At 42.0% G+C, this 25,413-nt stretch overlaps 1 protein-coding gene across 3 annotated transcripts in view; it reads right to left on the reverse strand.

Annotated features, from left to right (window-relative positions):
- Nucleotides 1-25,413, reverse strand: part of CCNY (cyclin Y) — a 214,003-nt gene that overhangs the window by 37,388 nt on the left and 151,202 nt on the right. For all 3 annotated transcript variants that reach the window (XM_040645241.1, XM_040645240.1, XM_008683937.2), the window contains exons 3-4: nt 16,977-17,011; nt 1,577-1,677 (exon numbers count right to left, since the gene is read on the reverse strand). In XM_040645241.1, the coding sequence (XP_040501175.1) occupies nt 1,577-1,677; nt 16,977-17,011 (136 nt within the window). The remainder of the gene's footprint in view (nt 1-1,576; nt 1,678-16,976; nt 17,012-25,413) is intronic.

Below are 25,413 nucleotides of genomic sequence, written 5' to 3' on the forward strand. Positions count from 1 at the left end.
TCCAGGGTGTAGCCAGGGCTTGGAACCACTGATTTGCCCAGCAGCACATTTATAACTTAGGTGACACTGAAATACCAAAGTGTTAACCAGTTTTCCCACCAGGCTCCTAAGTGTCTATGTCACAACCAGTGGCAATTTCAAGTTATCCAAGGGGGAAGTGTTGAACAACTGAGTCGGATCCATTTGTAAATCCCAAGAGCTCCTGCTGGCCCTGAAAGTGAAGGTGCCCTCTGCTCCACTTGGCCTCCCTTCCTGTTGAAGACGATCCCAGGATTAAAGAGAAATTAGCAGCTTTCATTCCAGGCTCTCTGGAATTTGTGCAGATGCCAACAGCCACATGGTACCTAGATCTTCAGGGCTTTCCGCTCCTCTCCAAAATTACTAATGATTTACTCTAGAAACTACTTTCAAGAAGTACTGTAACTTCCTATTTCCTGGCAGTAAACTGTGGCCCAAAGGCTATGACATGCAGACCTCTTCCCAGCTGCAAACACGGACTGCTTGGGTTTATGCCCACTTGTCATTTATCAAGCCGTTAAATGCCAAGGTAATAAGGGAAGAAGCTGCACTTCTATTTAGATCTTAGAAAACATGCAACCCTTGAGGACAGAAGGCAGCCTCCCATCTTTCCATCTTCCACCTCCCCACAGGGTGGCTGCTGTCCACAGAAGACTGACACAGTCCCTGCTGCCTGACTGAGGCTGTGATTTTTCGCCACATATGGTCACACTCAGAATCGGGCTTCTAAGCCTGAAAACATGGCCCACTGAAATGAAAGAATACTTCTTATTTAGAAATTTAAACACTTACATCATACACTAACTTGGCCTGTTGTTAAATGTGTAACTTCTTAAACACATATAGAAATAAAATACCCCAGGTTTTCTGCAGTTGAAATGATGACCACAGACCCCAGCACATCAGGTTTTCTGTGATCTCTGTCAACGGCCATTATTATCACAATGCTAATAGGAACATTATAAGAAAAAAAGTGTTCCTTCCCTCTTAACTTCCATTTTAAAATAAGGAAACTGAAGCCCAAAAGGGAAAGGATTTTATCCAAAGACTCCCCTTCCTCCCTTAAACCCCACTTTAAAACAAGGTTCCAAAGAGAAGGATCTTACCCAAACCCTCCCTGTTGCTGAGAGAGCCAAGACCAGAACTTAGATCTCTCAATTCTGGGCAAATACACTTTCACTGTCAGGCCTGCTTTCCACTGTAGCCCCGAGTCTTAAATGGGACCACAAAAGCCCTGCTTTATTTTTCAAAGGTAAAATATTAGTAGAGTTATTCCAGGGTGGCTTTAATAAAAAGTGGGAGGTAGAAATCAAATACATGTCTTCGCCTACATTTAAAATAATTTTAAATTTGGTCTTTTATGTAAATGCGAATGTGCACAAATATTTGGAACACCCCACATTTTACCTACCAAAATCGCTTTTTAAACAGATTTCCTCAACAGTCAATGGCCTCCTCCAGCCCAATCTTACCACTTCCAGACCCCACAACCAACCAGTTAGCTGTCAGGTTAAGGACCAGAAAAAGAATTCAGTTAAGCAAAAATGTGTATACCCACCATTTAATTGTATACTTGAGGTTTGGTTGACTGACTGTGCTATCATCTAGGAAAATAGTGGAGCAGGAGCTGTATTTCCTCGCTATTTGTCCTGGAGGATGCTAGAAAACAATGGCAACAAGACAGGACAATTAAATGGGATTCAAAATTCTTCCAAGAAACATCATCCTCTTAAACTTGATATGAGACCACTGAGGAAAAATGTCTTAGCAAGAAATATTAATACCACCAGCAAGAACAGTACAAAAACACTTTCTTCATACAATGAAATCCCTTGTTCCTCTACATGTAAAAGTCGCCACCACCACTGCTAGTCCCAAACCTCCCTCACTGGAGAACAGTATTCTCCTGCAAGCCACCACCAAAGAGCGTGCTGCAGAGTCCAAGAAAATCACCTGCCCTGGGGCCTGCAGGAAACAATGACACTGCTCATTACCCCAGTGAAAGACCCTAATTAAGGCAGCAACCTGGTTTTATGCATCAGGATCAAGGCAAGAAGCAACTGTACCCATTTTCTTTATTCTTTAGGTACAGTTGATTTGGAGGCCACTGAAAATGCAGCCAATGTAAATTTAGATCTCCTGGTTAATCAGCTTGAATTTCAGGAGGTGAAGTTATAAAGAAAAAAGTATTGCTTTGTTAGGGGCCAAACACATTTTAAAGAGGAAGATTATCTGATACTTTTGAAAATACAACCAACAGGCAGTGCCTGTTCTGTCTTATGACTGGTTCTTTCACAAATGTATAAAGTTTGAGCTCTCTGAAGAACTACTTCTGAAACGTACTGGTATAGAAAACAGAATTTAAATTATACACTGATGACATCTAATTGAATACTAAGTAGATTTTGCCACTATGTGGGTGATATGATTAGTAGACATTACTCCAGATAACTCTTATTGAAAAGCAAGTTAGGAAAAAAAAATCAAATCACCCAAACAAGTTTCCATTTGCATGGTGCTATGTTGACAGTCTAAGAGGCATTTTCAGCAACTAATGCAAATAATCCCTTTAGGGCTAATAAAACTGCCTGCCTCAAGTGCCCACGTGCAACAAAATCCCATGTCCACACTTTACAAATGAAAAGGAAGCCTTAAAGCTAATCAGAGACCAAGTGCCCTATTCCACACTTTAAAATTTATTTCATATTTAATAAGGTTTCCTCTGTAATAAAATTATGAAAATATGCAGTAGCCTGAGAAATATAAACCAATGTCATAAACAGAATCTCCCCTCAAAACTAAATAAAAATGTTAATAGTCAAGTATCCAGTTCCTTGGATTGCAGCTAGAGGGCACTGCACTACTGAAACATTATAACCCTCTCTAGCACCGGTTTATAAACAGCATGTGGGTCAGAAGGAAATAACCAAAGTCAGGAAGTTCAGTTCTTGGGCTTTCCTTCTTAAGCTCACACTGCTTTGTGCCAGTGTAAGGAAAGGGCCCAAAGAAAATCTGCAATGTTCAAGTTACAATTTGAATGTCAATTTTAAAATGGCATTTTCACACCTGTCAAATTAATCACAAAATTCTCATTACGACGATCCAAAGGCACTAAAAATATTTTTTTCTCTTCTTAAGCTCTTATAGCAATCATATTTAACTCACACAAAACACACTAAAAACTCATAATACAGCTATTAATACAGGTGGCAAGCTTTTAAAGGTCTTATGAAATTTTCCCCATAGGTGCAAAATCTACAAACAAAATCTCAACAGATACTGTGCTTAACACAAAAATTCAATAATTAATTGATGAGACACAGGGTAACTTCAGGTATAATCCCAACAATGAAGCAAAAGGACAATAATAATTCATTTCTATTTTGTGTGGTTTCAACTACTCCTTCTGACACAAATTTCTCAGGATTAAAATGTGAGGGGAACTGCAAAGAATAGTTTGCCTAAGAAAACATGAGCATGGGTGTCAAGGAGACACAGGTGAACATAATCTACACATCCCTTCACAGTCTAAGAAACTCCCTCCCTGAGCCCATGGGCAGGCATGCCCCTGGGCGCACACAGTCCCTAAGGGTCAGAGGGTTAACTGGAAAGCAGCCCCAAAGAGCAGCAGCCTCCCAGCACTCAGCGCTGGCGAGCCAAAGCCCTCAGTTTGCCAGGGGAACACCAACTAAGCTTTCAAACTCTATAACCGTGTCTGAATTGAACACAAGTCCTCGTACTGAGTTATGAAGACTCTGAGTTGCAGGTGCCTCATCACTCTACAGTATCATTTGGGTGTTCAGCCACCTGTTGAATATCAGGACTACAAGATTCAGAGAATGTATACTTCTCTCAATCTGAAATCCACGTCACTAAAAAGCTCAAATAATTAGAACCCTGCGGCAGAAAAGCTCGACTCTGGGGTTGTTTTCGTGCTTCGGTTTCTGTTCTGCAGAGGGAAGGGAGAGTCAGCCCAGGCACCAACACCTTCTAACAAGCAGCACCAACGTGCATCCTGCAACACGGAGAGCTTGAAACGTCTGCGATGCCTCTGAAGCGTCGGAGACACACGCACCTTCACAGAAGAGCGTGCTCTCATTTGCTCGAGATTTTGAATAAGCACGTGGTGTACCAGATTATGGTTCTCAGTTTTAATATTATGTAACATAATACTACATTAATTTAGACGTCCCGTGATTCTGAAAGTCCATATGCTTGTACATGTGTATGTTTGGCTCTAAAATCTTCCAAGTAGGTTCCAGTCTTTGCTCATAAATAACACGGCCGTATGACACACTGGAGAACAGCAGTCAAGACGACAGGTGCTAGAGTCGCAACTGCAGGTGTGAAACTGACTCAGCCATAACTCACTCTGTGACCCGGCGAGTTACCTACCCTCCCTCTCTGCACCGCCGGTTCCTGTCTGTAAAACGAAGGTAACAGACCCTACCTCACAGGGTCATTATTGAGGAGTACACGAGTTAATAAAGTGCTTAGAGCAGGGCCAGCACATGGGAAGCATTACATCAGTCCTTGTTAAATAAAGAGTACATTAAACGTGTCAAAAAAAGTGATAGGAATGCTTTTTTATGCTAATGTCCGTAACATACTAGAAATATACAGAAGAAAATACCTAAGGCAATGTTTTATTGGAAAAGGAAGGGCACAACGGTCCCGTTACCTGGCTCAGACAGATGGTGCCAAGAATGACAGTCTTGGTGAAAGAGCAGCTACTGTAACATCACCCATAAACTGCTTGGAAGGGGGGCAGAGGACAGGCCAATCAGTGAGAAGTCCAAATATGGCTTTTAAGGAAATAAACGCTCTAAACTATTATTCAAAATATTTTAAGAAAAGAAAAATTTATAACTTTGAAATAGTGTATATTTTACAAATTAAGTAATAAATACCTGGAATAAAACTTGAGAACTCGAGTGAAGATCATCTAGTCCACCTATCCCCATGATGTCGCACAACTAACCCATTATCTACACCCAGATCCACTAACACACAATTGTTGGACTGTGTATTTAAGAAGATTTTATTGAAGAGTTATCATGTGTCCCAAATAATGAGATTATCCCTTTCTATGATTCCAATTAGATGTCTGTCAGATACAAAGATATGTAGAGACAGACAGACACACACACACACACACACACACACACACACAATCCAAGTGCAGGACAAAGAGAAATGCGGGTACAGGGCTAAGACCTCCACCGGACCCTCCACAATAACCAGAAATCCTTCTCCCAACTATTCCATCCAACCGCCCACCTTCTCAGATCTCCGTCAGCTGCCTCACTCTGACCTCCTGCAGGCAGCAGGCCTCACAGAGAACTAAGAGGCCATCAGGCAGCATTCACTCCCTTGACTGCTTCTTCCTCCCTGGCAAACGAACGTGTCGTACCGCTCCCCTCACCTTCAGTGGAAGACCTATCATTCTCCAGGCCAGGGCTAGTAAATGACTCCGCTTCTTCAAATTTTCTAGAAGTTGGCTCACACTCCACATGCAATACCCATTCACAAAGAACCCCAAGCTGCTACTGTAATGAGTACTTTCCAGCCCTAGCTCTCTCCTGGTTTCCTTCTATCTTGCTGAGTACTCAGTCCCTTTTTGTGGACTCCACTTCTCTGAACTCCCTGGAGGGTGACAGTCTTTTCTTTCCCCTGTACGCTCTCCCCAGGAAGTCCTCCTGTAGTCCCATTAGTGCAACTTCCTTCTGCTCCCCTGTGAGCCCCAAATCTCTCCTCTTTGGCCCAACCTCTCTTCCAAGCTCTCCACCTAAATGTTTCTCATAGGCACCTCAAATGGCAAATGAACCTCTTCTTCCACTGAATTACAATGCCTTAAAACCAGAAATCCACAAAATATTCTTTTTTTTTTTTTTTAAGATTTTATATATTTGACAGAGAGAGACAAAGCAAGAGAGGGAACACAAGCAGGGGGAGTGGGAGAGGGAGAAGCAGGCCTCCCACTGAGCAGGGAGTCCAATGCGGCGCTCGCTCCCAGGACCCTGGGATCATGACCTGAGCAGAAGGCAGACGCTTAACGACTGAGCCACCCAGGTGCCCCCCACAAAATATTCTTGAATATTTTGTCTTTCCTTTGGTCTCCCTGCATGAAGTACCACTGATTCTACCTTGTAAATACATTTCAAAAGCATTTTCCTCGACGTCCCTCCAGCCACTAACTGGTATATGAATGGCCTCCATCACTTCTCACCCGTATCACTGCAAAAGCCATCCTGCCTCTAGGCTTATTCCTCTACCAAACCAGTCTTCCTCTGATGCTACTGTGGTCTTTTTACAAAGCAAATCAGATCATGTCACCTCCCTGCTTAAATGATTCAGAGGTTCTCCACTGTAGGGAGGAGACGTTCATCCTCTCTTCATGTCCCCAGGTCACCACTCACTCCTTCCTTCCACATACACTACACTAAGACATAATTAAATGGTGACATAATGACAGTAACAACAACAACTTTTATTTAACAGCTATCAAATAAAAGTCAACAGTATTCTGGATACTTTTCATGTGTTCATTTAACAGCTCACAAACCCCCAACAAGGCAAGGAGAATTCTCATTTCATAGATAAGTCAAAGGAGGTCAGAGAAATTAAGTAACGTTTCCAAGGTCAAATCTAAGACACCAGAGTTCACATTTGTAACATTTGTCTGACTCCAAAGTCCACGCCTTCCTACCAACAGCAGAAAGGAGAGTGCCATGTTTTAACAAGCTGGCAAACAGGAGCCCAGGGCAAGGGCTCTTGCCATTGGACAGAGAATACTAATGACACACTCAGGACATACTGCAGTGGGGCAGTGCCTGGCAGAACAAAGGGGCCAGAGTCCTGGCTCTCTTGTGGTCCTGCTAGGATTCCGCTAATATGGATGAGACACTAGCACAGGTGAAGCAAGAGTATGGCTGGAGTCTGAAAGCCTAGAGCTCAGGAGGCAGCTCCTCCACTCATTAGTTATGTAAACTTGGGCAAGTTAGTTAAATAGGATGATGACACATCCTGGCTTACTGGGGACAGTCCGAATTTGCCCCTGTTGCTGTCCTTGAGTAACCATTATAGAAACCCTATTTACAGTCTACAGTGTCTCAGTTCAGGCAATAAATTATGAGGTCACCATATGCTTTACCTCCACAAGCTTCAATGTGTTCATCTGTAAAACATGGAGAGCCATACCACCCCTCATTGTGGTGCTGTGAGGACTACCCCAGGGTAACCCCTGGGGTGCTGAGCCCATGAACATGCTCAATGAGTATCACCAAGTCACTTAATAACACCTAGTCTCTGTGCTTTAGCTTCCTATTTTTCAATGGTTGGACAAAACTGACCTATTTCTTAGTGTTTGTTAGGATCAAATAAAAATAAAGCATTAGAAAATATGAGGTAATATTGGTAGAGGAAAAAAGTTACAAAAGTTTGAAAAACAAATAAAATCTCCAGAAATCAAAATTTCCTCATTTTTTAAATTTTCATTGAGAAAGCTAGTTTCCCAAAGTACAGAGAAATGAAATTTGCACTAGTATTCCTTTATTAAGAATTAACTGAGGGCCTGATGTGTGCAAAATAAATGCGGGAAGAGCACAGGAGAGGTGGGAAAGGGGCTGGGGTGGCCACTGCCACCACCTGCCACCACGTGAATACTCATGTTGTGCAGACAGTCGCAAAAACGATGAAGGCAGGGCGTGGTAGTTCCCACATTAGATTAAGAAATTATCTGCCCAAGTCACACAGCCAGTATGGGGTGGGTACAAGGACATTCTGTGCAATTTCCAAGTCCATGCAAACCCAGGGCACTTATCCCAGAGGGCAGAAGCACTCAGCTGAGAGGAGGGCCACGAGAGAGCAGAGCTCCACCAGCATCCTTCCAACACCACCACAGGCCTCAGAGACCCGATGACAGAAGAACAGAACAAACAAAAGGAAGCCCCCTCATCTTTGATCTCCAGCTATTAACTAACAAACACTCCATGAAAAGAAAAAGGGAGACTGAAAGCTTTTAGCAGGGATCAATTTTTATAGCAAGGAAAGCCTACAAGTTCTGAAAGACTAAAAGAAAAAGCAAACATCCATAGAATTAAGAACAGAAACAGACAAAATCATTAATTTGTGAAAGCAGAAAATAAACCAACATTGGATTTCAAGAACAAAAACTGGGTAAATGCCAGCACTGAGGTCAAATTTTGCTCTACTGTGAGTCATGCATGCTGTCACTACAAAATAATTACATTCATAATGTACTTCAATCCCAGCTCAAATCCTGGCCTTATTATGGCTCAGCGCACCAACTCTACAATGAGGAGTACTTTTTGTTATTAAACTTCTGGCTGTGAGGCAAAATCCAGAAATAGAATGTTTTAGGCCTGGCACCATCTGAAGTACAGAGATTTTCCCGATAGCACTAAGGCTGAGCACTGAGGGCGTGTGGCACCGCCCTGGGCCTCCCCCTCCTTCAGGAGGCTTCCGTACGGCAACGAGCACAGGGTGTGTTTACTGCTGCCCGAGTTCTTTCTGCAGCTACCAAAGAAAGAGAGGTTCATTCTCCAAATAACGTTTTTCTATTACTTCACTTCTTAAATGCAATGGCATATATAGTCCAGGCTGTATCTTCTGGTGTAGGAGGGGGTCAGAAATGAGCATTTTCCAGAATGCTGGGGGTAAAGTAGGGCAGATGTCTATCCAATGTAGGTCTTAAAATTTTTAATTTACAGAAAGACTCAAAAATAGGTTAGACGTGCCTCAGAATATAAGAAATTCAAGTTTCCTTCCTACTTTATTTGCGCTCACGCTTCTACATAATTAAGGAGCTGCTGCAGAAGCTTGAATGTGCAAATGTTCAAGGGCCCGCACATATCCTATCCCCACTGCCATTCATAAGAACCGTGAGACCATTCTGGGAGGTAAGCAATAGCATTCCTCTTTACGCGCGACAAAATCAAAGTGCTTTAACAAGCCACCCAGGAACTGGGCATTACAAAGTGGAGCTGTAGCAGAACAGTCAGAACTCAGGTCACCTGACTCCTAATAAAGTGTTCTTGCTACACCAACTTGTTCTTAAACATTATCCCTTTCAAAATTCTCAATGAATGCAGTTATAGTCATATTGGTAAAAACTTTTCTGGTTCCAGGAGGTCATTTCTTCTCTTGGGAAAAGTTTAAAAAAGAAAAAAGTAAAAGGAAGTAAAGAAAAAATAGTGATTTGAAAAGTTGTGATTTGAAGAAACAAGTAGCTAATTGTTGATCAGAGTTTAAAACTGAATTCACAGGACTGCAGCCACAATTTATTTAAAGCCAAAGACCAGTACTTTGAAAAACAGTTTGGCAATTCCTCAAAATGTTAAATACAGAATGGCCATATATCCCAGCAATTCTACCCCTAGGTATATGCCCAAGAGAAATGAAAATATATGTCCACACAAAAACCTGCACAAGAATATTCACAGCAGCATTATTCATAAGAGCCAAAAGGTGGAAACAACCCAAATGTCCATCAACTGATGAATGGATAGATAAAGTAGGGCCTAGCCACACGATGGAATGGTATTTGCCATAAAAAGGAATGGAGTTCTAATATAAACTAATTCAATGTGGATGCACCCTGAAAACATGCTAAGGAAAGAAGTCTGTCACAAATGGCTACATAATGTAAGATTAGATTTATATGAAATGTCCACAGGAGACAAATCTGCAGAGGCAGGAAGCAGAGCAGTGGTTGCCAGGAGCTAGGGGGGACTAGGAACAGAGAGTGACTGCTAATGAACACAAGGGTTTTTTTGTGGGGTAATGAGTACATTATGAAATTGACTGTAGTAATGGTTGCACAACTCTATGAATATACTAAAAACCACTAAATTGTATAGTTTAAAAGGGTGAATTTGGTATGTAAATTATATCTCAATAAGGCTGTTTTTTTTTTAAATAAATTTTTCATAGAAGGAAAAAAATAGTTACAACCAAAAGCAAGAAAACACCTGACGGGACAGACCAGAACTGGAAATTAAAGTTACCAGTAGGAATTAATGATTTCTAAAACACGTCTTTCCTAGTTATGTTTGCTGAATGGGTCGGTGGGAAGCACTGACGCCCAGCAGCGAGGAGTACACATGAAGTCTAGATCTGGGTTTCTAATACTGTTGTCACCAGGGGACAAAAAAAATCAGGGCTCCCTGAAGAAATGGCTGATTCCAGGGCTGACCCAGGAAGGTACAAGGTAAGCCTGAAATATCTTACTGTGCCAAAAAGCAAGAGAGTGCTCAAAAAAAAAAAAAAAAAAAAAAAAGGTGGGGACATGCCACAAGAACACAGAGCCAGTTTGAAAAGACTGCCACTAGCCAAACCTAGGGAAATGTGAGCATCAAAATAATTAACAGGAATGGCTATAAATCATTGAAAAAACAGAAATCCAGAAGTCCATACTAAAGATGGATGGATGGTGGAATGGGTGGATGGGAAGAAAGGGCTCCCCCGAGAGCAGAATGGGGACTGCCACATGGAGAGGAAGCAATGGGGCTGGAAAATTAGCATTCTGCAACCAAAATGTAAAGACTGGTTCAAGCAAGAATAATCAATAGATGCTAAATCTGGGGTTGGAGATAAGGAGGATATTTGCATGGCCCATAGACTGCTTACTAGTTGGCAGGGGGAAAGCCCTTAAATGCTGGGTAGAGAATCTGGACAGCACCCTGCAGGGTAATCAAACTCAACATCACCAACGAAGTCAGAAGGATGCTGTGTCTCCAGATTTGAAACACTAAGCGCAAGGGAGCATTCCATAAAGTATTCTGGCTCCAAATGCTTTCCTAAATCCTTCAGACAAATTCAAAATGAGAAGCATTCTCTTAAAAACAAACAAACAAACGGGGGCACCTGGGTGGCTCAGTCAGTTAAGCCTCTGACTCTTGTTTCAGCTCAGGTCATGATCTCAGGGTCATGAGACTGAGCCCTGTGTTGGGCTCAGAGTCTGCTGGAAGATTCTCTCCCTCTGCCCCTCCCCCCTTCAAATAAACAAACAAACAAACAAATAAATAAATCTTAAAAAAACCAACCAACCAAAAAACACCTGGCCCTGTATTCTTCAACAACGTTAGTGTTAGGAAAGACAAAGAAAGGCTGAGGACCTCTCCAGATTAAAGGACACTGAGGGGCACACCCACTAAATGCCATGTGTGATCCTGGACTGAAAGCAGTACCAGAGAAAAACATGCTACACAGGACATTATGGGGCCACTTAACACAGTTGGATGATGGACAGTTAAAAAGAATTTTACCAATGCTAAATTCTTGATTTTGATAACAATATTGTAGTTATACAGAGAATATCCTTGTTCTTAGGGAATACACAGTGGGGTATTAGGATGTAAAGGAAATGATGCAGGTCATCTACTCCCAAACAATTCAGAAGAAAGATATAGGATAATGATCAGAGTATGGGTGGAAAGTGATAAAACACTGGCTTAGAAGTGGTAAATCTGGGTAAAGGGCATAAAGGAATTTTTTGTACTATTATTATTATAACTTCTATTAAGTTTGAAATTTTTCAATTAAAAAATTAAATATATATGTCTAAAAGTGATATGTGTTTTATGACTACATAACATATATAACACATATAACTTTATGGAACATACGTATGTATAACAATGTTTATATAAAGTAAAAGAACAGATTGTAACACAGAGATGCTGGGGTGGGAGCCTCTGCTTAAAGGGTAAGGGGCAAGAGGGTCTGCTTCTTAAAGGGCTTTTCCGGCAAAGTCATTGCTCTTCTCAGACTTCTTGTTTTTTCTTTGCTTTCTCTACTCTAGAAATCCCTAAGCGAGGTGATGGAAGTTGAAACTGAGGATAGAGAGCAAAAAGCAAAAAATAAAATGGCATAGTAAAGAGGGTGCCTGTCCAGCTCACGTAAGGAACAGCTGTGACCCCTCCACCCTTAGTATACGACAACAAAGGCACTGGGAAGCCACAGACTGAAGTCCTATAAGAACAGCTCCTTCCACCCATACAGCATTGTCTAAGCAATGTGAAAACCAGGCAACCATGGTCAAGAATTTGTGCTGGCTTATTCACAGATGAGATCCTAACAGCATATACAAAAGATCATGCTTTCAAATACAGCAACTCCCACCGACAATATGCCGTGAAGTATCCAGGACAAATCCTGACACTGGTTCAGTGACCCCTTCACTTGTGTGTCTTAACAAGGACAATGCAGTTTTCCAAATGACCTACAAAGGCACCAGGGAAGCAATTCCACCTGTTAGCTATCCTGTATTTGTATACACCATCACATTTTACAAGCCGCACTTTATTTGTGCCACATAATGAGAGTGACCGAATGAAGAAAGGGAAGGGTGGGTGAGGAGGAAAAAGGAGAGAAACAGGACAAGAGAAAGTGTTTTATAGACATAACCAAGACACTCGAGGACCTGACACCTTACACCAACTTCTCATCTGTATCAACATTATCAGTGTGGACACCATTATCATTTCTAGATACTCAAAAAAAAAAAACACCTGAGATAAAATAACAAAGCATGCCCCCTATTTCCCATCCTGTGTCAAGTACAATGAGTGTGTGAGAACCAGAGTATCTAAGGTTCCCTTAGCTGTGAAAATCCTATACTCTTGTATTACTAAAATTTTCCTACAAATTTGAAATTATCTCAAAATATAAGTTGGATCCTCTGATCTTCCTGGACTTTTAAAATCTTACTGAGATGAAAATCTTTCATACCATCCAAGCATGTTGTATTGATGCTAACATAGCAGTTATTCAATAAATTTGTGTTCTATTAAGAGCAAATTTCCCAAAGAGGCAAACCAAGGCTTAGAATTTTTTTTAAATTTCAGTTCCTAGATCAAACTCACTTCATTCTTGGACTTCTATGGCTTAACAGATGTAGAGTATAATGGAATATACTCCTAGCCCATTTAAAGCTAGATGGCAAAAATCAATTCAGAATTTAACTATTTAAGAAGACCATCAACTCTCTACACAGCAGTATTCCCAAAGTTGAAGAAAATATATTCCACCCTGATCTTAACAATTATGAAAACACTGTATCCACACTCTAAATACCAGAAAGACTTTTGTCAGTTTTTGTACTGAACCTGGAAAATTAAACAGAATTTATCTATAGTCCAAGAGGCAGTAATAGTAATAACATCAACGAATTTACATAGTGTTACAATTAGTTTGCAAATCACCTTCCTTTCCGTTGTAACATTTGAGTCAGGTAGGCCAGGAATTATGTCCTAATCTATGAAACAGGAGAACTGAGAATTTCAGACTTTTTCAAGGTCCCCAAATTATCAGGTGGTAGGTCTAGGGCTTGAGCAAAATCCTTTTGGCTCTAAGTCCAGCTAACAGTGTGACTATTGCTTAACTGATAAGTAACACCCTATAGTTACTTTATTCTCTCACAAAGTTTCTAGACCTATCACCTATCTCATTATTAAGACAAATATTATAATTGTTTTTCATGAGAGTAAGTACGGTAGTCAGCCATTCGAGTTGTGATTCATTCTTTTAAATTTCTTTTTTTTTTTTAAACTTCTCAGAATGATCAATTCACTTTAGGTATGCTGTCACCAAATGGCAAGAGGATGTCATAGAAAAATTAGGCCAAAGTAAAAGGCTTGAGCTTTCCCTGAGTTTCAAGAGTGATTCTAGACTCCAGACACCTGCAATGGCACTCACAATTTATAAGAGAGATCTTCACATTTTAATTAAAAGATTCACTAAAATAGCTGACCTTAAAAAGAAAAAGCAAAGGCAAAGCTTTAGCAAATGTTGAATAAAGTACAAACTTTAAACAAAGGTCTTTACCCAACCCTCTTTTAAAAACCTAAGTGTCTTTCATAATGTATTATATATTTCTACAACTGTTAATACTAATTACACCTAAAACATAGATAGACGCTGAGTAGAATACTAATCTTTAAAATTCACCGTGATTTAACTGTCAAAATACCTAGAGAGGTTTATCCTCAAATGGTTTCAAGCTTTAAAACCTATAATAATTCTTTCAGAAGAAGCCTCCTTTTACTTAATCTTTCATGTCTGTCTTGGTTCTTCTGAGCCAGTTAAAGGCCCATCTCTTTTCCAGCCTGGGTAGCGGTCCATTCTCAACTGATCCTTTCCCTGCGTAATGTTCCCAAAGTCTGCTCCTGTCACTTGCTAAGGTGTTGCTAGCTGGGAGCCAGAAAAGCCTAATTCTCCTCCAACTAGTGGAAGTTATTTCCCCCGCCATCATCACTACCCAGGAGTAGAGCTGACTCCCCCCGCCATTCTAAAAATGGCTTACCTATAGCCACTGCTTTCATTGTTCTTTAACAATAGCCTCTTTGTAGTTTATTTTAGCAACGTGTACTAAGTAGGTTCTTCAGAAACTTAAAGGAGAAATTAAAGAAACAACATCCCTCACAATGAAGCAAATAAAAAATAAAGAGGTTTCATAAGCAAGGGCAAAGAGTAACTGCCATTCCACAGTTCAACAACAAATCAGATTACAAATTTTAGTTAGGGCCCATATTCAGAAATGAATACTGCAAAAGATCCTATAAAAATTTAATTATAAATGTCATCTCTAACTTTAGATAAACAAGTTTAACAACCTCCATCCAAATGGGAACTGGTATCATCCTCTGAGAAGCATACAGGATGAGAGCTCAGAGGGGAGTTCTGGAGCCAGACCACCTGGTTCCCAGTCCTGGGTCCACTGCTTATTTGGCTAACTTCTTTGTGCCTCACTTTCCTCATCTGTAAAATGGAATGATAAGCTGTATCTACCCAGAATTGTTACTGAGTAGGTTCAGCCAATTAGAACAGACTCTGGCACAAACACGGTCAAGTACTCAATAGACTACTGCTGCTGCTGCTGACCATGATGATGATTTATCCTCCATCTAGTGCTCTAGCTTATAACTCCCAAGTGTCTCAAAACCTGACAAGCACAGTTGGTTTATTAGCCTAATTGAATCTGAGGTATTTTCACTCAAATTATATTCCAGTTGGTTGGAATGGCACATTCCAATGGCTTCTCCCTGCACAGCCAGAACCAACATGCTAGTTTGCAACTAGGTCTATTCACACACTGGAGGGTCATGTTGTTACACAGTCATCTGTTAGGGAAGACAACACGGAGATTTCTTTTATATAGGAACAAGTACATCAGAGCAGATTTCAACAACTGTGTGATTTCACTCTTTGTGTCAGGAGAGATGTTTTACAGAGGTCTGAGGGCTGAGCTGGGTTACAATGCACAGCCTACCATTCTAATCCATATTCTGGGTCCAAGAGATACGTAGTCAGTGTGTGCCAGGACTGCACACAAGTGTGAGGTGAAGTGGGAATATAAAAACAGACCTGCAGATTAACACTAGGAGAGTACATCTCTGTCTCATTAGCCACAATCAGAACAGGTGGCCTGGACGAACTCCTACCGTCCTCCTTCTTCAAAATGCATTTAATAGAGCTGCAATGACCAGGAAAGGTAATCTGTCTGCAGTTTCAGCTCTTCTCTCTCCCTTGCAAGTTCCTTGTCAGAAGTGCTAATAATGAGTCAGAAAGTACCCGAGAGCATCCAGCAGACAAAGAAATGAAAAGTAAGGATTTATAAAATTAGTTCAAATCACTCAAATTTCTGTGTCTAGGTATATACTGCTTTTTTAAAAATAAGGTATATGTTTTCCCTGTGACATAAATTTTAATTTCACAGATGCTTTATACATTGATGTTTCAAAATTTGAGAAGGCCAGGGAAGAGGTCATGAATGCTTTAAGAATCCAATAAAAACCACAGACCCTCTCTCTGACCCTTCGAACACCGTACAGGCATGTGTATAAGGACTCTGCCTAAGAGGGAATTATCAGTCTCCTAAAGGCCAAGCATGAGCCCCTGTGAAAGCGTAGGTCTGGCTTATGAATTTCTTTTCAACTGCATTTTGTCCAGATTTCCAAAGGGCAGGGAAGGCAATATTACAGCTTTAAGTCTCTTTAACACAGCTTCCGTGCCAGGTATTTCAAAATCCACAAATACTTAAAGGCAGACAGTTTAGAAATTCTCAGAAAAACCCTTGTAAGGTCAAATACATCATTCTTCTTTTCAGTATGAGAATTTATAGCATACTTATTTTGGCAATTCACCTACTTCATCATTCCATACCTCATGGAGACAGTTTTCTTTCCTAAATAAAGAGGCATATATTTAGAGGGAGAGGAAAGTGGCAGGTGTCCACATTCCTGAGGGGTACAAGCTGGGGTGTCCAGGGAGGTGTTAGTGGGAGGGTGGACACAGCAGAGATGGAGCCACACAGCCGCACTCGCTGCTCGAGGAAGACAAAGTATCTCAAAGAGACACTTTAGGTCTGGCCCGCAGGAGCTGGAGACACTGCTCAGAACTGGCCAAAAGACTGCAGCTGAATTTTTTAAATCCTTTTAAAACTCAAGTGTTACCAAATTTATTCTTTCCGTGAGCACCAAAGAACAAAGAGACTCTACTGGATCTATAAATACCAATTAAGGAGAAGAAAGTGTGTGTGGAGGCAGACAGCCTCATAGAAACAATTCATACAGAAGTGAGTTACAGGAGAAAAACCAGTAATTTGGGGGTGGGGTAGAAGAAGGAAAGAATTAGAAATTTAAAAGAAGTGGCTTTCATTTGGACCGGCATAGTGTGTGCTGTGGTACTATTCACACACACCTTCCCATGAACAACAGCAGTGTGGGGCTTCTGGAAAAACACTCCGGACAGTGGAATACCAAGCCATGCTTGTCCAATTACAAACCAAACTGAGCACAAGTACATCACAGCATTCTTCACATTCTTCCACATATTGACAAAATACATGAACCATTTGCACCTATTCCAGACATGGTTATTTAAGCTCTTTACGCAGCATGATCATATGAAGAACACAAGGAGACAGCTTCACTTACATGGTTAATGAAGAGACTCTTGCGTTTTTCTCTCACTGTGAAAACAAAAGATGCAACAGAAATGTTACACACCTGCATGCCAACCCCGGGCAGGTTGCTGAGGACTGGGCCTCCTGTGTCACGGCCCCATCCTTCCACCAACCAATATACCCAGATGCTCAATTACCATATATAAAACTATGTGACCTGCACAAATGCAGATCTGAACTTGGCCACCAGAGCAAAATATACACCCACTTCAAGTACAGCACCCGAACAACTGCAGCTACGATTAACTGAGTGGGAACAGCTTTCCAGTAACTAAAAAATACATTACGTAGTAATTTCGTAAAACTTGTATGCATCCATTAATTCAGAAGGATTAACCAATAATAAGACTATTTATTTCTAACCCAACCCGACCCATAAAGGTCCACACAATTTGGGTGAAATATAAAAATATAACAACAATACCTGCAACAGCATTAAGACACAAGACAGATAACGCACCTTAGAAGTGTTATTTATCATGGAAACCAGTCATGCTCCAGGCAGGGTGCTAATGAAAAAACCAGGTTTCTGTCTAGGAGTTCTTCCCCAGGGGCACCTTCAGTACCCTCTCCCCTCAGTAAGGCTGGTAAAACTCACAACAAAAATACTGCCCTGTCTAAAAAGTCATTTCTCCTACTACTGTCTGTGCATTATGGCTCAACCTTCCTTCCACCAGACCTTAGTGCTTCCCAAAACAGGGGTCCTTAGCCCCGAAGAAGTAGAAGGGTGACACGGAACCCAGAGGATTCTTGAAATAACCTACTATCATTGAGTTTTGCCTCTTTTTTCCTAAACACTTACTTTTGAGGGTACACACTAGTCAGCTGACACGTTTATGAAGTAGGTCACTGTAGAGGATAGGAAGAACAGGTTTCCTTCAAGGAGATGACATCCTCGGACGCCAGGAATCAGTAATGCTACCTCAGGGTATCCTAAACATACAAACAGCATACAAATCCAGCTCATCTGAGGAGGACTTTTTCCTTGGCAGTCCATAACCCAAGGCAGCTTCACTAGTTTTCAAAAGCCCTCCAGCTGAGCTGACTGAAGGGCTGGCGAAATGTTTTCCTATGTTTATGTTCTGTTCAATTCACAAGGAAACATTTCCTTTTTCCTTGGAAGTCTTATCACATCTCTGGAATGAACGCTGTCCTTCTTCCTGTCTCAAAGATGTTTGGGACGCAAAGCAAAAACCAGCCTGAGGATACTGCTGAGAGAAGGTGCCCGTACCTGGCCATCAGAGGGATTCACCTGCAGGCCACTGGCATGCAGTGCACACGGACTGTGCGGCAGCCTGGCCATGCTGGAGGCAGGACCGGCACCCTTGCAGCTCAAGGGCATGTATAGCAGGAGACGGTGTCTGCTATTCACACTGTGGAGCCTGCATGATTTCTTTTGACCTAATTCCAAATAAGCATCATCCGTATGTGAACCACAACAAAAGAAAAAATAAGAGTCTGGCAGAAGCACTAGGTTTTAACTTCCTGACATACATACTTTGTATGTGTGCATGTATTGTGTGTGTGTGTGTGTGTATGTGCACGTGTGCATGTTTTCCTTACATTGATTCAATACTAAATTACTATGCATCTATTCAAGGTTGCTCCACCACAGGGGGTATGATGATATTTCTATAGTGGTTTCCCATTGCCTGAAGGGATCTGGAAACACTTTCTACACAGGAAGTAGACCTGGCAGGGTTTCTAGCAAATTCCATAGGTGACAGTCCTTCCTAGGGCATCCCAGAAATAGGTTTGTGCAGAGGCTTTGTGTCTCCCAATTATGGGAACTGCTTCCAAGGTCACGTTAATGCCCAGTATCACCCAGCCTCCAACAGATAAAAGATATCCATGCCTCAAGAAATATTAGAGCGTCTTCTATACGGGAACTATTAAAAAAATTAAGCATTATTCAAAAATAGGAGAGAGGCCTGAAAATCAGAATCTTCAATAGCATGGGCTGAAAGTTTTAACAAGAAAGTTCATAACAAAAAAATTAAAACAAAACCACACAAAACAAGTAGGAATACTGTAAAAATGTATACTATTCTTGTACATCTCCTACGAAACTAAATCTCAGGGAAGAATCAGGCCATTTCCATGAAGCCCAACTAGTTCCAATTAGAATAGTAAAAAAATTCACTAAGACATTATAAAATACCTAAGAATAAGGTATCCAAATCTATTACAGACTATCTTAGGCACTCACTGTTTTTATACAAACGAATACCTATACCTTCTCCCATTTCACTCAGAGCAACTGGGCCGGCTGAATCTAACCTGAAATCTGGGTTCACGGTATTATTTTGTATTCTCTATTATTGTGTAATGCCACTAAGACGACCTTTGTAAAATCAAGTCTGCATAGTATCTGAAAGGCTTTTGCATACATGCATTCCTATGACTGACTTCCTTGTGAGTGTCTCCTGAATCCCCAAACCAACTGCCAGTCCCCACACAAACAAAAATAGTTCCCAATATCCATGCTTATACGAGGTGACCTGACCATAACTGCCTGACTCCAGGCAGATACCAATTCCTAACTGGACAAATTCTCTCTCCTGGCAATCTGGAGATGCTAGTTCATACTGCCAGTACCTCAACTGAAGGTATGGGGTGGGGGGGATGAAATGCCTCTCCTTCTCTGCAGGAAAGAGTTAACCTAGGAGGTCTGACTGCCATCCCTGACATGGCCTGTTTGCGAGGGAGGCCCTAAGCTGGTGTCTGGGAATATGGATTTGGGGAGGGTTCCTACCATTCCCTAACCAATGAAAGCAGCTCACTGTGCTTACATTGTGCGAACAGTAGTTTATGCTCAACACCTGCTCTCCTCCTGGGAGTCTAGAACTTTGGTACATATTGGCAGAGGATGCCTACTTAACCAGTTCTCAATGAAAATCCTGGGCTCTGGCTCTCTAAGGAGCTTCCCTGGCTGGTGCATGTCATGGGCTGTCACTGGAAAAACCCAGTGCATCCTGCGTGACTCTACTTGGAGAGGACTCTTGGAAGCCTGTGCCTGTTTTCCTCTGGACTTCGCCCATGTACCTTTTCCTTGTACTGATTTTGCTTTGTATATGTTCTTTGTAATAAGTGATAGCCATGAGTATGACTGTATTTTGAGGGCTATGACTCCTCCTACTGAATCACCAGAATTGGGTGGGGTAAGGGGTAGGGGGGAGTGTGGAGGGGTCATCTTGAGAATCTCCAACACAGCTCAAAAATATAACTTTCTAAAAAAAAAAAAAAATCAAAAACAAAGTGCCTAATTACTGAGGATTTGTTAACAATCTAAAAGCAATTACAGCTAACTCTTTTACAGATAGGCATTTAAAAAATTATCTTGGTTTCCCCTGTTCCATCTCTAAAATAGATCTTCCAGTGGCAGATGTCAGCCACTATTTGACACAAAATATGAGAACTAAATAAGTCCTAAATAGGTAATCCAAAATCCTTCCTTTGAAAATGAGGAAGCAGCCCATGCAGGCCCAGGCAAGGAGTGATGAGAAGGGGGAAGCCTGGGGATGGCTTGCCGGGTTTCCCAGGCTCCTCCCTCCTCGCGCTACCCTCCCTCCCAGGGCAGTGGCACTGCTGCCTGGAGCCAGCACGAAACGAGTTCCATCTGACAACAGATAATTAGGACCGGATACGAACAGAGCTAAGCTGCACCACAAAGAAAAACTACTTAGCTTTTTAATTACTCTGGATGAGAAGGACTGGCAGGCCATTCAAGTGGGAGGCCTTGACAACAATATAAAGGATTCTAAAATTTTGTTTTGAGATGTAAAGGTGATTGCTGGGATAGCAGAGTCAATCGGGACCAATAAAATCTGGTTCAAAAGAAAAGGTTCTCTTTTTCCTTTCCTTTTTCCTGTGGGTGAGCACAGATCAGGCTTTAAACAATCAAAAGATTATATTAATTTTTCTTATAATACGTTTGAGATTACCACACAACTTCCAGTTTTCAATAATTCAGTGAATCCAATCACTCACTTAATTCAAAACACAACCACTGAGTCCCATTAGGGAACATAGCTCCAAGGCAAATGCAAAGATATTCTGAGGTCCCAGCCTGTCTAAGCCTGTAGCTTCACAGGGCTATAAGTCATGAACACCAGTGACCGGCACACAGGTTTAGACAGTGTAGGAATACAATCACCCCACACCTACGGGCCCTGTACTAGGTGTACAAGGTGCCTCTCCCACACTGCAGGAGGGCAGCTTCTCCGAAGAACTCCAGCCCACTCTGAATGGTCCTCGACCTGCATTTACTTCTAAATTTGGGCACAGAGGAAGCGGATATTCTGAACATTCAAAGCGAAATCTAAATAAGCAAAGCAGATGAAACAAAAATGAGAAGATAAGAAAAACTGCAAAGATGTCTAGGGCAGATCAGCTGCAGAGAGCAGAAGATTCCAGAGAACAGAACAGGTGGCAGAAGTAGGTACAGGCATATGGAGAAAACCATTCAAAGATCAAGTGTCCATCTAATAAACTGCCAGCTAACTTTAGATGTTTTCTGTTTGCCTTGGAGAATATCTAGGGCCAAAGGATTTACCCAGAAGCACAGAAACCTAAATAAAGTGGACTCTTCCAGAACTTGCCTGATTATAAGAGAAATGTATGCTTACTGTGAAAAACACTGGAAAATACTGAGCAGTATAAAGAAAAAGACACAAAATTTAAACTACGAAAATACAGAGAAACATAAAGAAAAAAATATACAATCCAACAACCCAGAGATAACTTAGTATTTTGGTGTGTATCCTCTCAAAGGGAGTCTTTTCTCTATGCATATGTACATAGATGTGTTATATGCACTTTTGCATTTTAATAGATTTAGATATAAACGTGCAACAGAATGTTGCCCATTTTTCTGCTGGTACATTAGTCATGTCATTGGTTGTATAACAAATCTTTAATACATAAGGGTATTAATCCTTTGTCATACGTATTACAGTATTTTTCCCATTTGATGGTTTAATTTTTAGGATGCATTCTGACATAAGTTTTCATTTTTAGGCAATTTCTCCTATCGGTCTTACAAGCTTACATGCTCCCTTCCCCATTCTGAGATTAATATTCACTCATACTGTTTCTAGATATTTATAATTATATTCATCACAGTTAACCTACAACTAGTTGACCCACCAGAAATCTACTCTGGCACAGGGTAGTAAGGTTATCACTTGATTTTTTAAGGTGAGATTCAAAGAGCTCTCTATACTTTTATAAAGGACTACTATCAAATGTTGGTTGCTACCATTTCAGATCTGACCTATTCCTGGTTTGCTTCCAAGGGGTATGGAAGCAACTCTGAAATGAGAGGGTTGATCTATCCCTATCAAGAAACATGGACAGAAAAAGATGGGTCTGGGCACAGCAGAGCCCAGAAACCACCGTTTCCCATCTCCTACCAGTCAGACCCAGGGTTCAGTGTGCAGCGCTGCCGTCAGCATAAAGGAGGACCCATACCTAAGAGACCGAGGTCAGGCAAGAACCTCAATCCAAGTGAGCAAATGGGTGCCTGCACCCCAGAATAAGGACGGCACTTCCTGAGAGCCTCTGCCGTCTCCGATTCTGTGCCCAGAGCTTGGACAGCTTACACAGTTAGTCTCCCTGACCATGCCACAAGGAGGCACGAACTCTATTCTATTGCGGTTCAGGAACACCGTACGGATCAGATGCACAGACTCATACAGATAGTGATGGAAGCAGGCTTGCAGCTCCAGCAGGCTGATTCCAGAAGGTTGTGCTTTAATACATCACTATCTTCAGGAAGTCTTTCCAAGGCATTAGTTGCTCTTACAGGGTGACTAACTCAGATTTATCAATGAAATTCAATTGCCTTCCAGATGTCACAGAGGAGCTGACCACAAACACCAACCATGCAAGGCAGGCTATAAACATGAGAAGCTGTGAAAAGTACAGAAAGGGTTAGCCTGTGCTAAATGGAGGGAGACTGAAGGTCCTCACAGTTGAAAGAGGAGTTGAAAGAAGTTGTAGAAAAGTAAGAATTTATCACTACAACTAACAAACCAGAGGGTGCTAGTAAACAGCAGAACACAGCTGTGGTAGAGAGGAATGAAGCTCTACCCCCACTGGGATGAATGACCACCCCAAGCCTGGACTCTGGGTCTCTGCTCACTGAGAAATTTTCCGACAACTGAATCTGGGGAAAGCACAGGTCAGGTGAGACGACAGAGTACAAGATATATTGAGGAAAAACTGATATCCTGAGTCTAATTTGATTTCAGCAGAGTTTGTACTGTGCAAGCAGTGTCCTCCAGACCGGAAGGCTCAAGAGATCAGACACTGGGGCAAGGCAATCCTTCCAAGAAAAGTGGGCCACAGAGCCCAAAAAAGACCTCCCTTGTCCATTTAATTTAATTACTTAGCATGGCCAAGAGACCCTGAAGCACCCCACCTCGCGCAGCTCAAGAGATGACTGCAGAGAGAGGAGAGCTGTCCTGAGAGTGGGATGGCTATGTCAAGTTCAGCCCTGGGAGAGCGAAGTTCAAATACTCTGCCTGGGCCTCAAAAACCTACATTCCGTTGCCCTCAAATAATGGACCTGTCCCTCTTTAGTGAAGTTAGGAAAGGTGGAAGAAAGTGATGTGGCAGCATAAACCAGAAAGCCACCTGTCAGAGAGACTGCCACAATGCCCTAGCATGCCTGCCCAGGAGTGACTCCATGCCTTCATTCTTTCATTACTTCATTCACTCAATCCATTTTCTCTTTAAGTTTCTGAGATGTGCTAGCCTCTATGCTTGATAAAGAGAATGCAAAATGAGGAAAACAAGTCCCTATCTAAAGCAACATGGAATTCATGGATACATCGACCCACTATTTCTTTATTTACAAACCATAAAAAAATGAACTCCACAAGACAGGAATATACAAACTGCATTGAATTTAACGCCACTGCTTTTATGGTACACCTTTATTCTATTTGCCACTTAGGAAGGTAAAAAATGCTGCCAATTAAATTTTGAGAAGCCATTGCCTGTTCTGATTTCAGAGATGTTACATTTGGGGAACTATCAGAATGGATGAAATGTGGGCAATCTGGGAAAGCACCTAAGAGGCGAACTTTGGGCTGGCCTGGGCAAGAGGGAAGGGCACTGCGGACAAGGATGATGTGTCCACTGCAGTGTGACAGAGCAGAGGGCCTGGCCTTTCAGGACTGGAAGCAGCTCAGAACTGTGGGAGCACGCAGCAGGAGGCAGGGGAGGATTGGCAGGGAAGGCTGAAAGGGCCCAATGGAATGGCTGCATGCCATGCCGAGGGCTCACTGTCCCTTGTGGGTGAGCGGAAACCATTGGAAAAGGACAGTTTGAGCAGGAGGGGTCCTAGTGGACCTGTGCTTCAGAATGCTATCCTTCTGATACCAAAGTGGAAGAAAAGTGAGAATAGAGTTGGAAGCAAGAAGGTAGGAAAGGGCCCATGGTCAGAGACCAAGTGAGGGAATACGAGCTGTGAGTCATGACACTGAAGGAAGAGAGACCAAGTATACAGGGGAGAGATGCGACACAAGACATTAATCACAGGACTCGGGCTGCTGGCTGGGGACCCAGACCGACAGTGGGTTTATCCTTAAAAAAACAGGACAAGGAAGTAGACAGGAGAGGAAAGGTGGTGACTTCTAATTTAGACATAACAATCCTGAGGGATTTGTGGGTCTGCCAGATGGAATGTCTCTCAGGCAGTGGGAAATGTGCATCTGGAACACCTAACTACAGCGCCAAGGTAAGGGATGGCCTCTCCTTGCCTGAGGTCCTGGGACAGAATGGCTCAGGGGAGTCCCAGGTGTCCAGCACTGAGGGACCCAAGTACCTGCTTCACAGGCACAAGGGCAGAGACTGACCGTAAGCACTGACTGACTGCTTACTGTGTGTAAGTTCAAGCCATCTTCCTATTGCCTCATGACAACAATCTACTAATGACAGTTACGATCACTACCGATTTACAGGAAATTATGACCCAGGAGATCACATAACTATAAAGTTAACTAATGGCACTCAAGAGCCTCTGGTCAGTCTCAGAGCCCTGGCTGCCAAACTGGAGAACAAGGAATGATTCCCTGCAAGAAGGAGCTCGCCACAGGCTAAAGATAATCACAGTCAGCCCCTACTTATGGACTGACCTTTCACTACTCGGGACTTCTAATATTTCTGGGGCATCTACTCCCCCAGACCAGAAGGAAAAGATAAGGTAAGGCTATACTAGTTTTCATCATTCTTTCCCCCAAAACGATCTTGTCAACAGATAATTCAGGGCTGGACTAGAGCAGCAGTCTTGAAACTAGGTGTTCAAAGAACTCTTGAACATGGCTGAGGTATGAGGTAGGGACTCCGTCCCCACCTGCTTCTTCACAGTTACCTTTCTCCACTTCTCAGAAAAAGGCATG

This window comes from Ursus maritimus, unplaced genomic scaffold (assembly GCF_017311325.1).
Source record: "Ursus maritimus isolate PB19 unplaced genomic scaffold, ASM1731132v1 scaffold_31, whole genome shotgun sequence".
In the NCBI taxonomy this organism is placed as follows: Eukaryota; Metazoa; Chordata; class Mammalia; order Carnivora; family Ursidae; genus Ursus; species Ursus maritimus.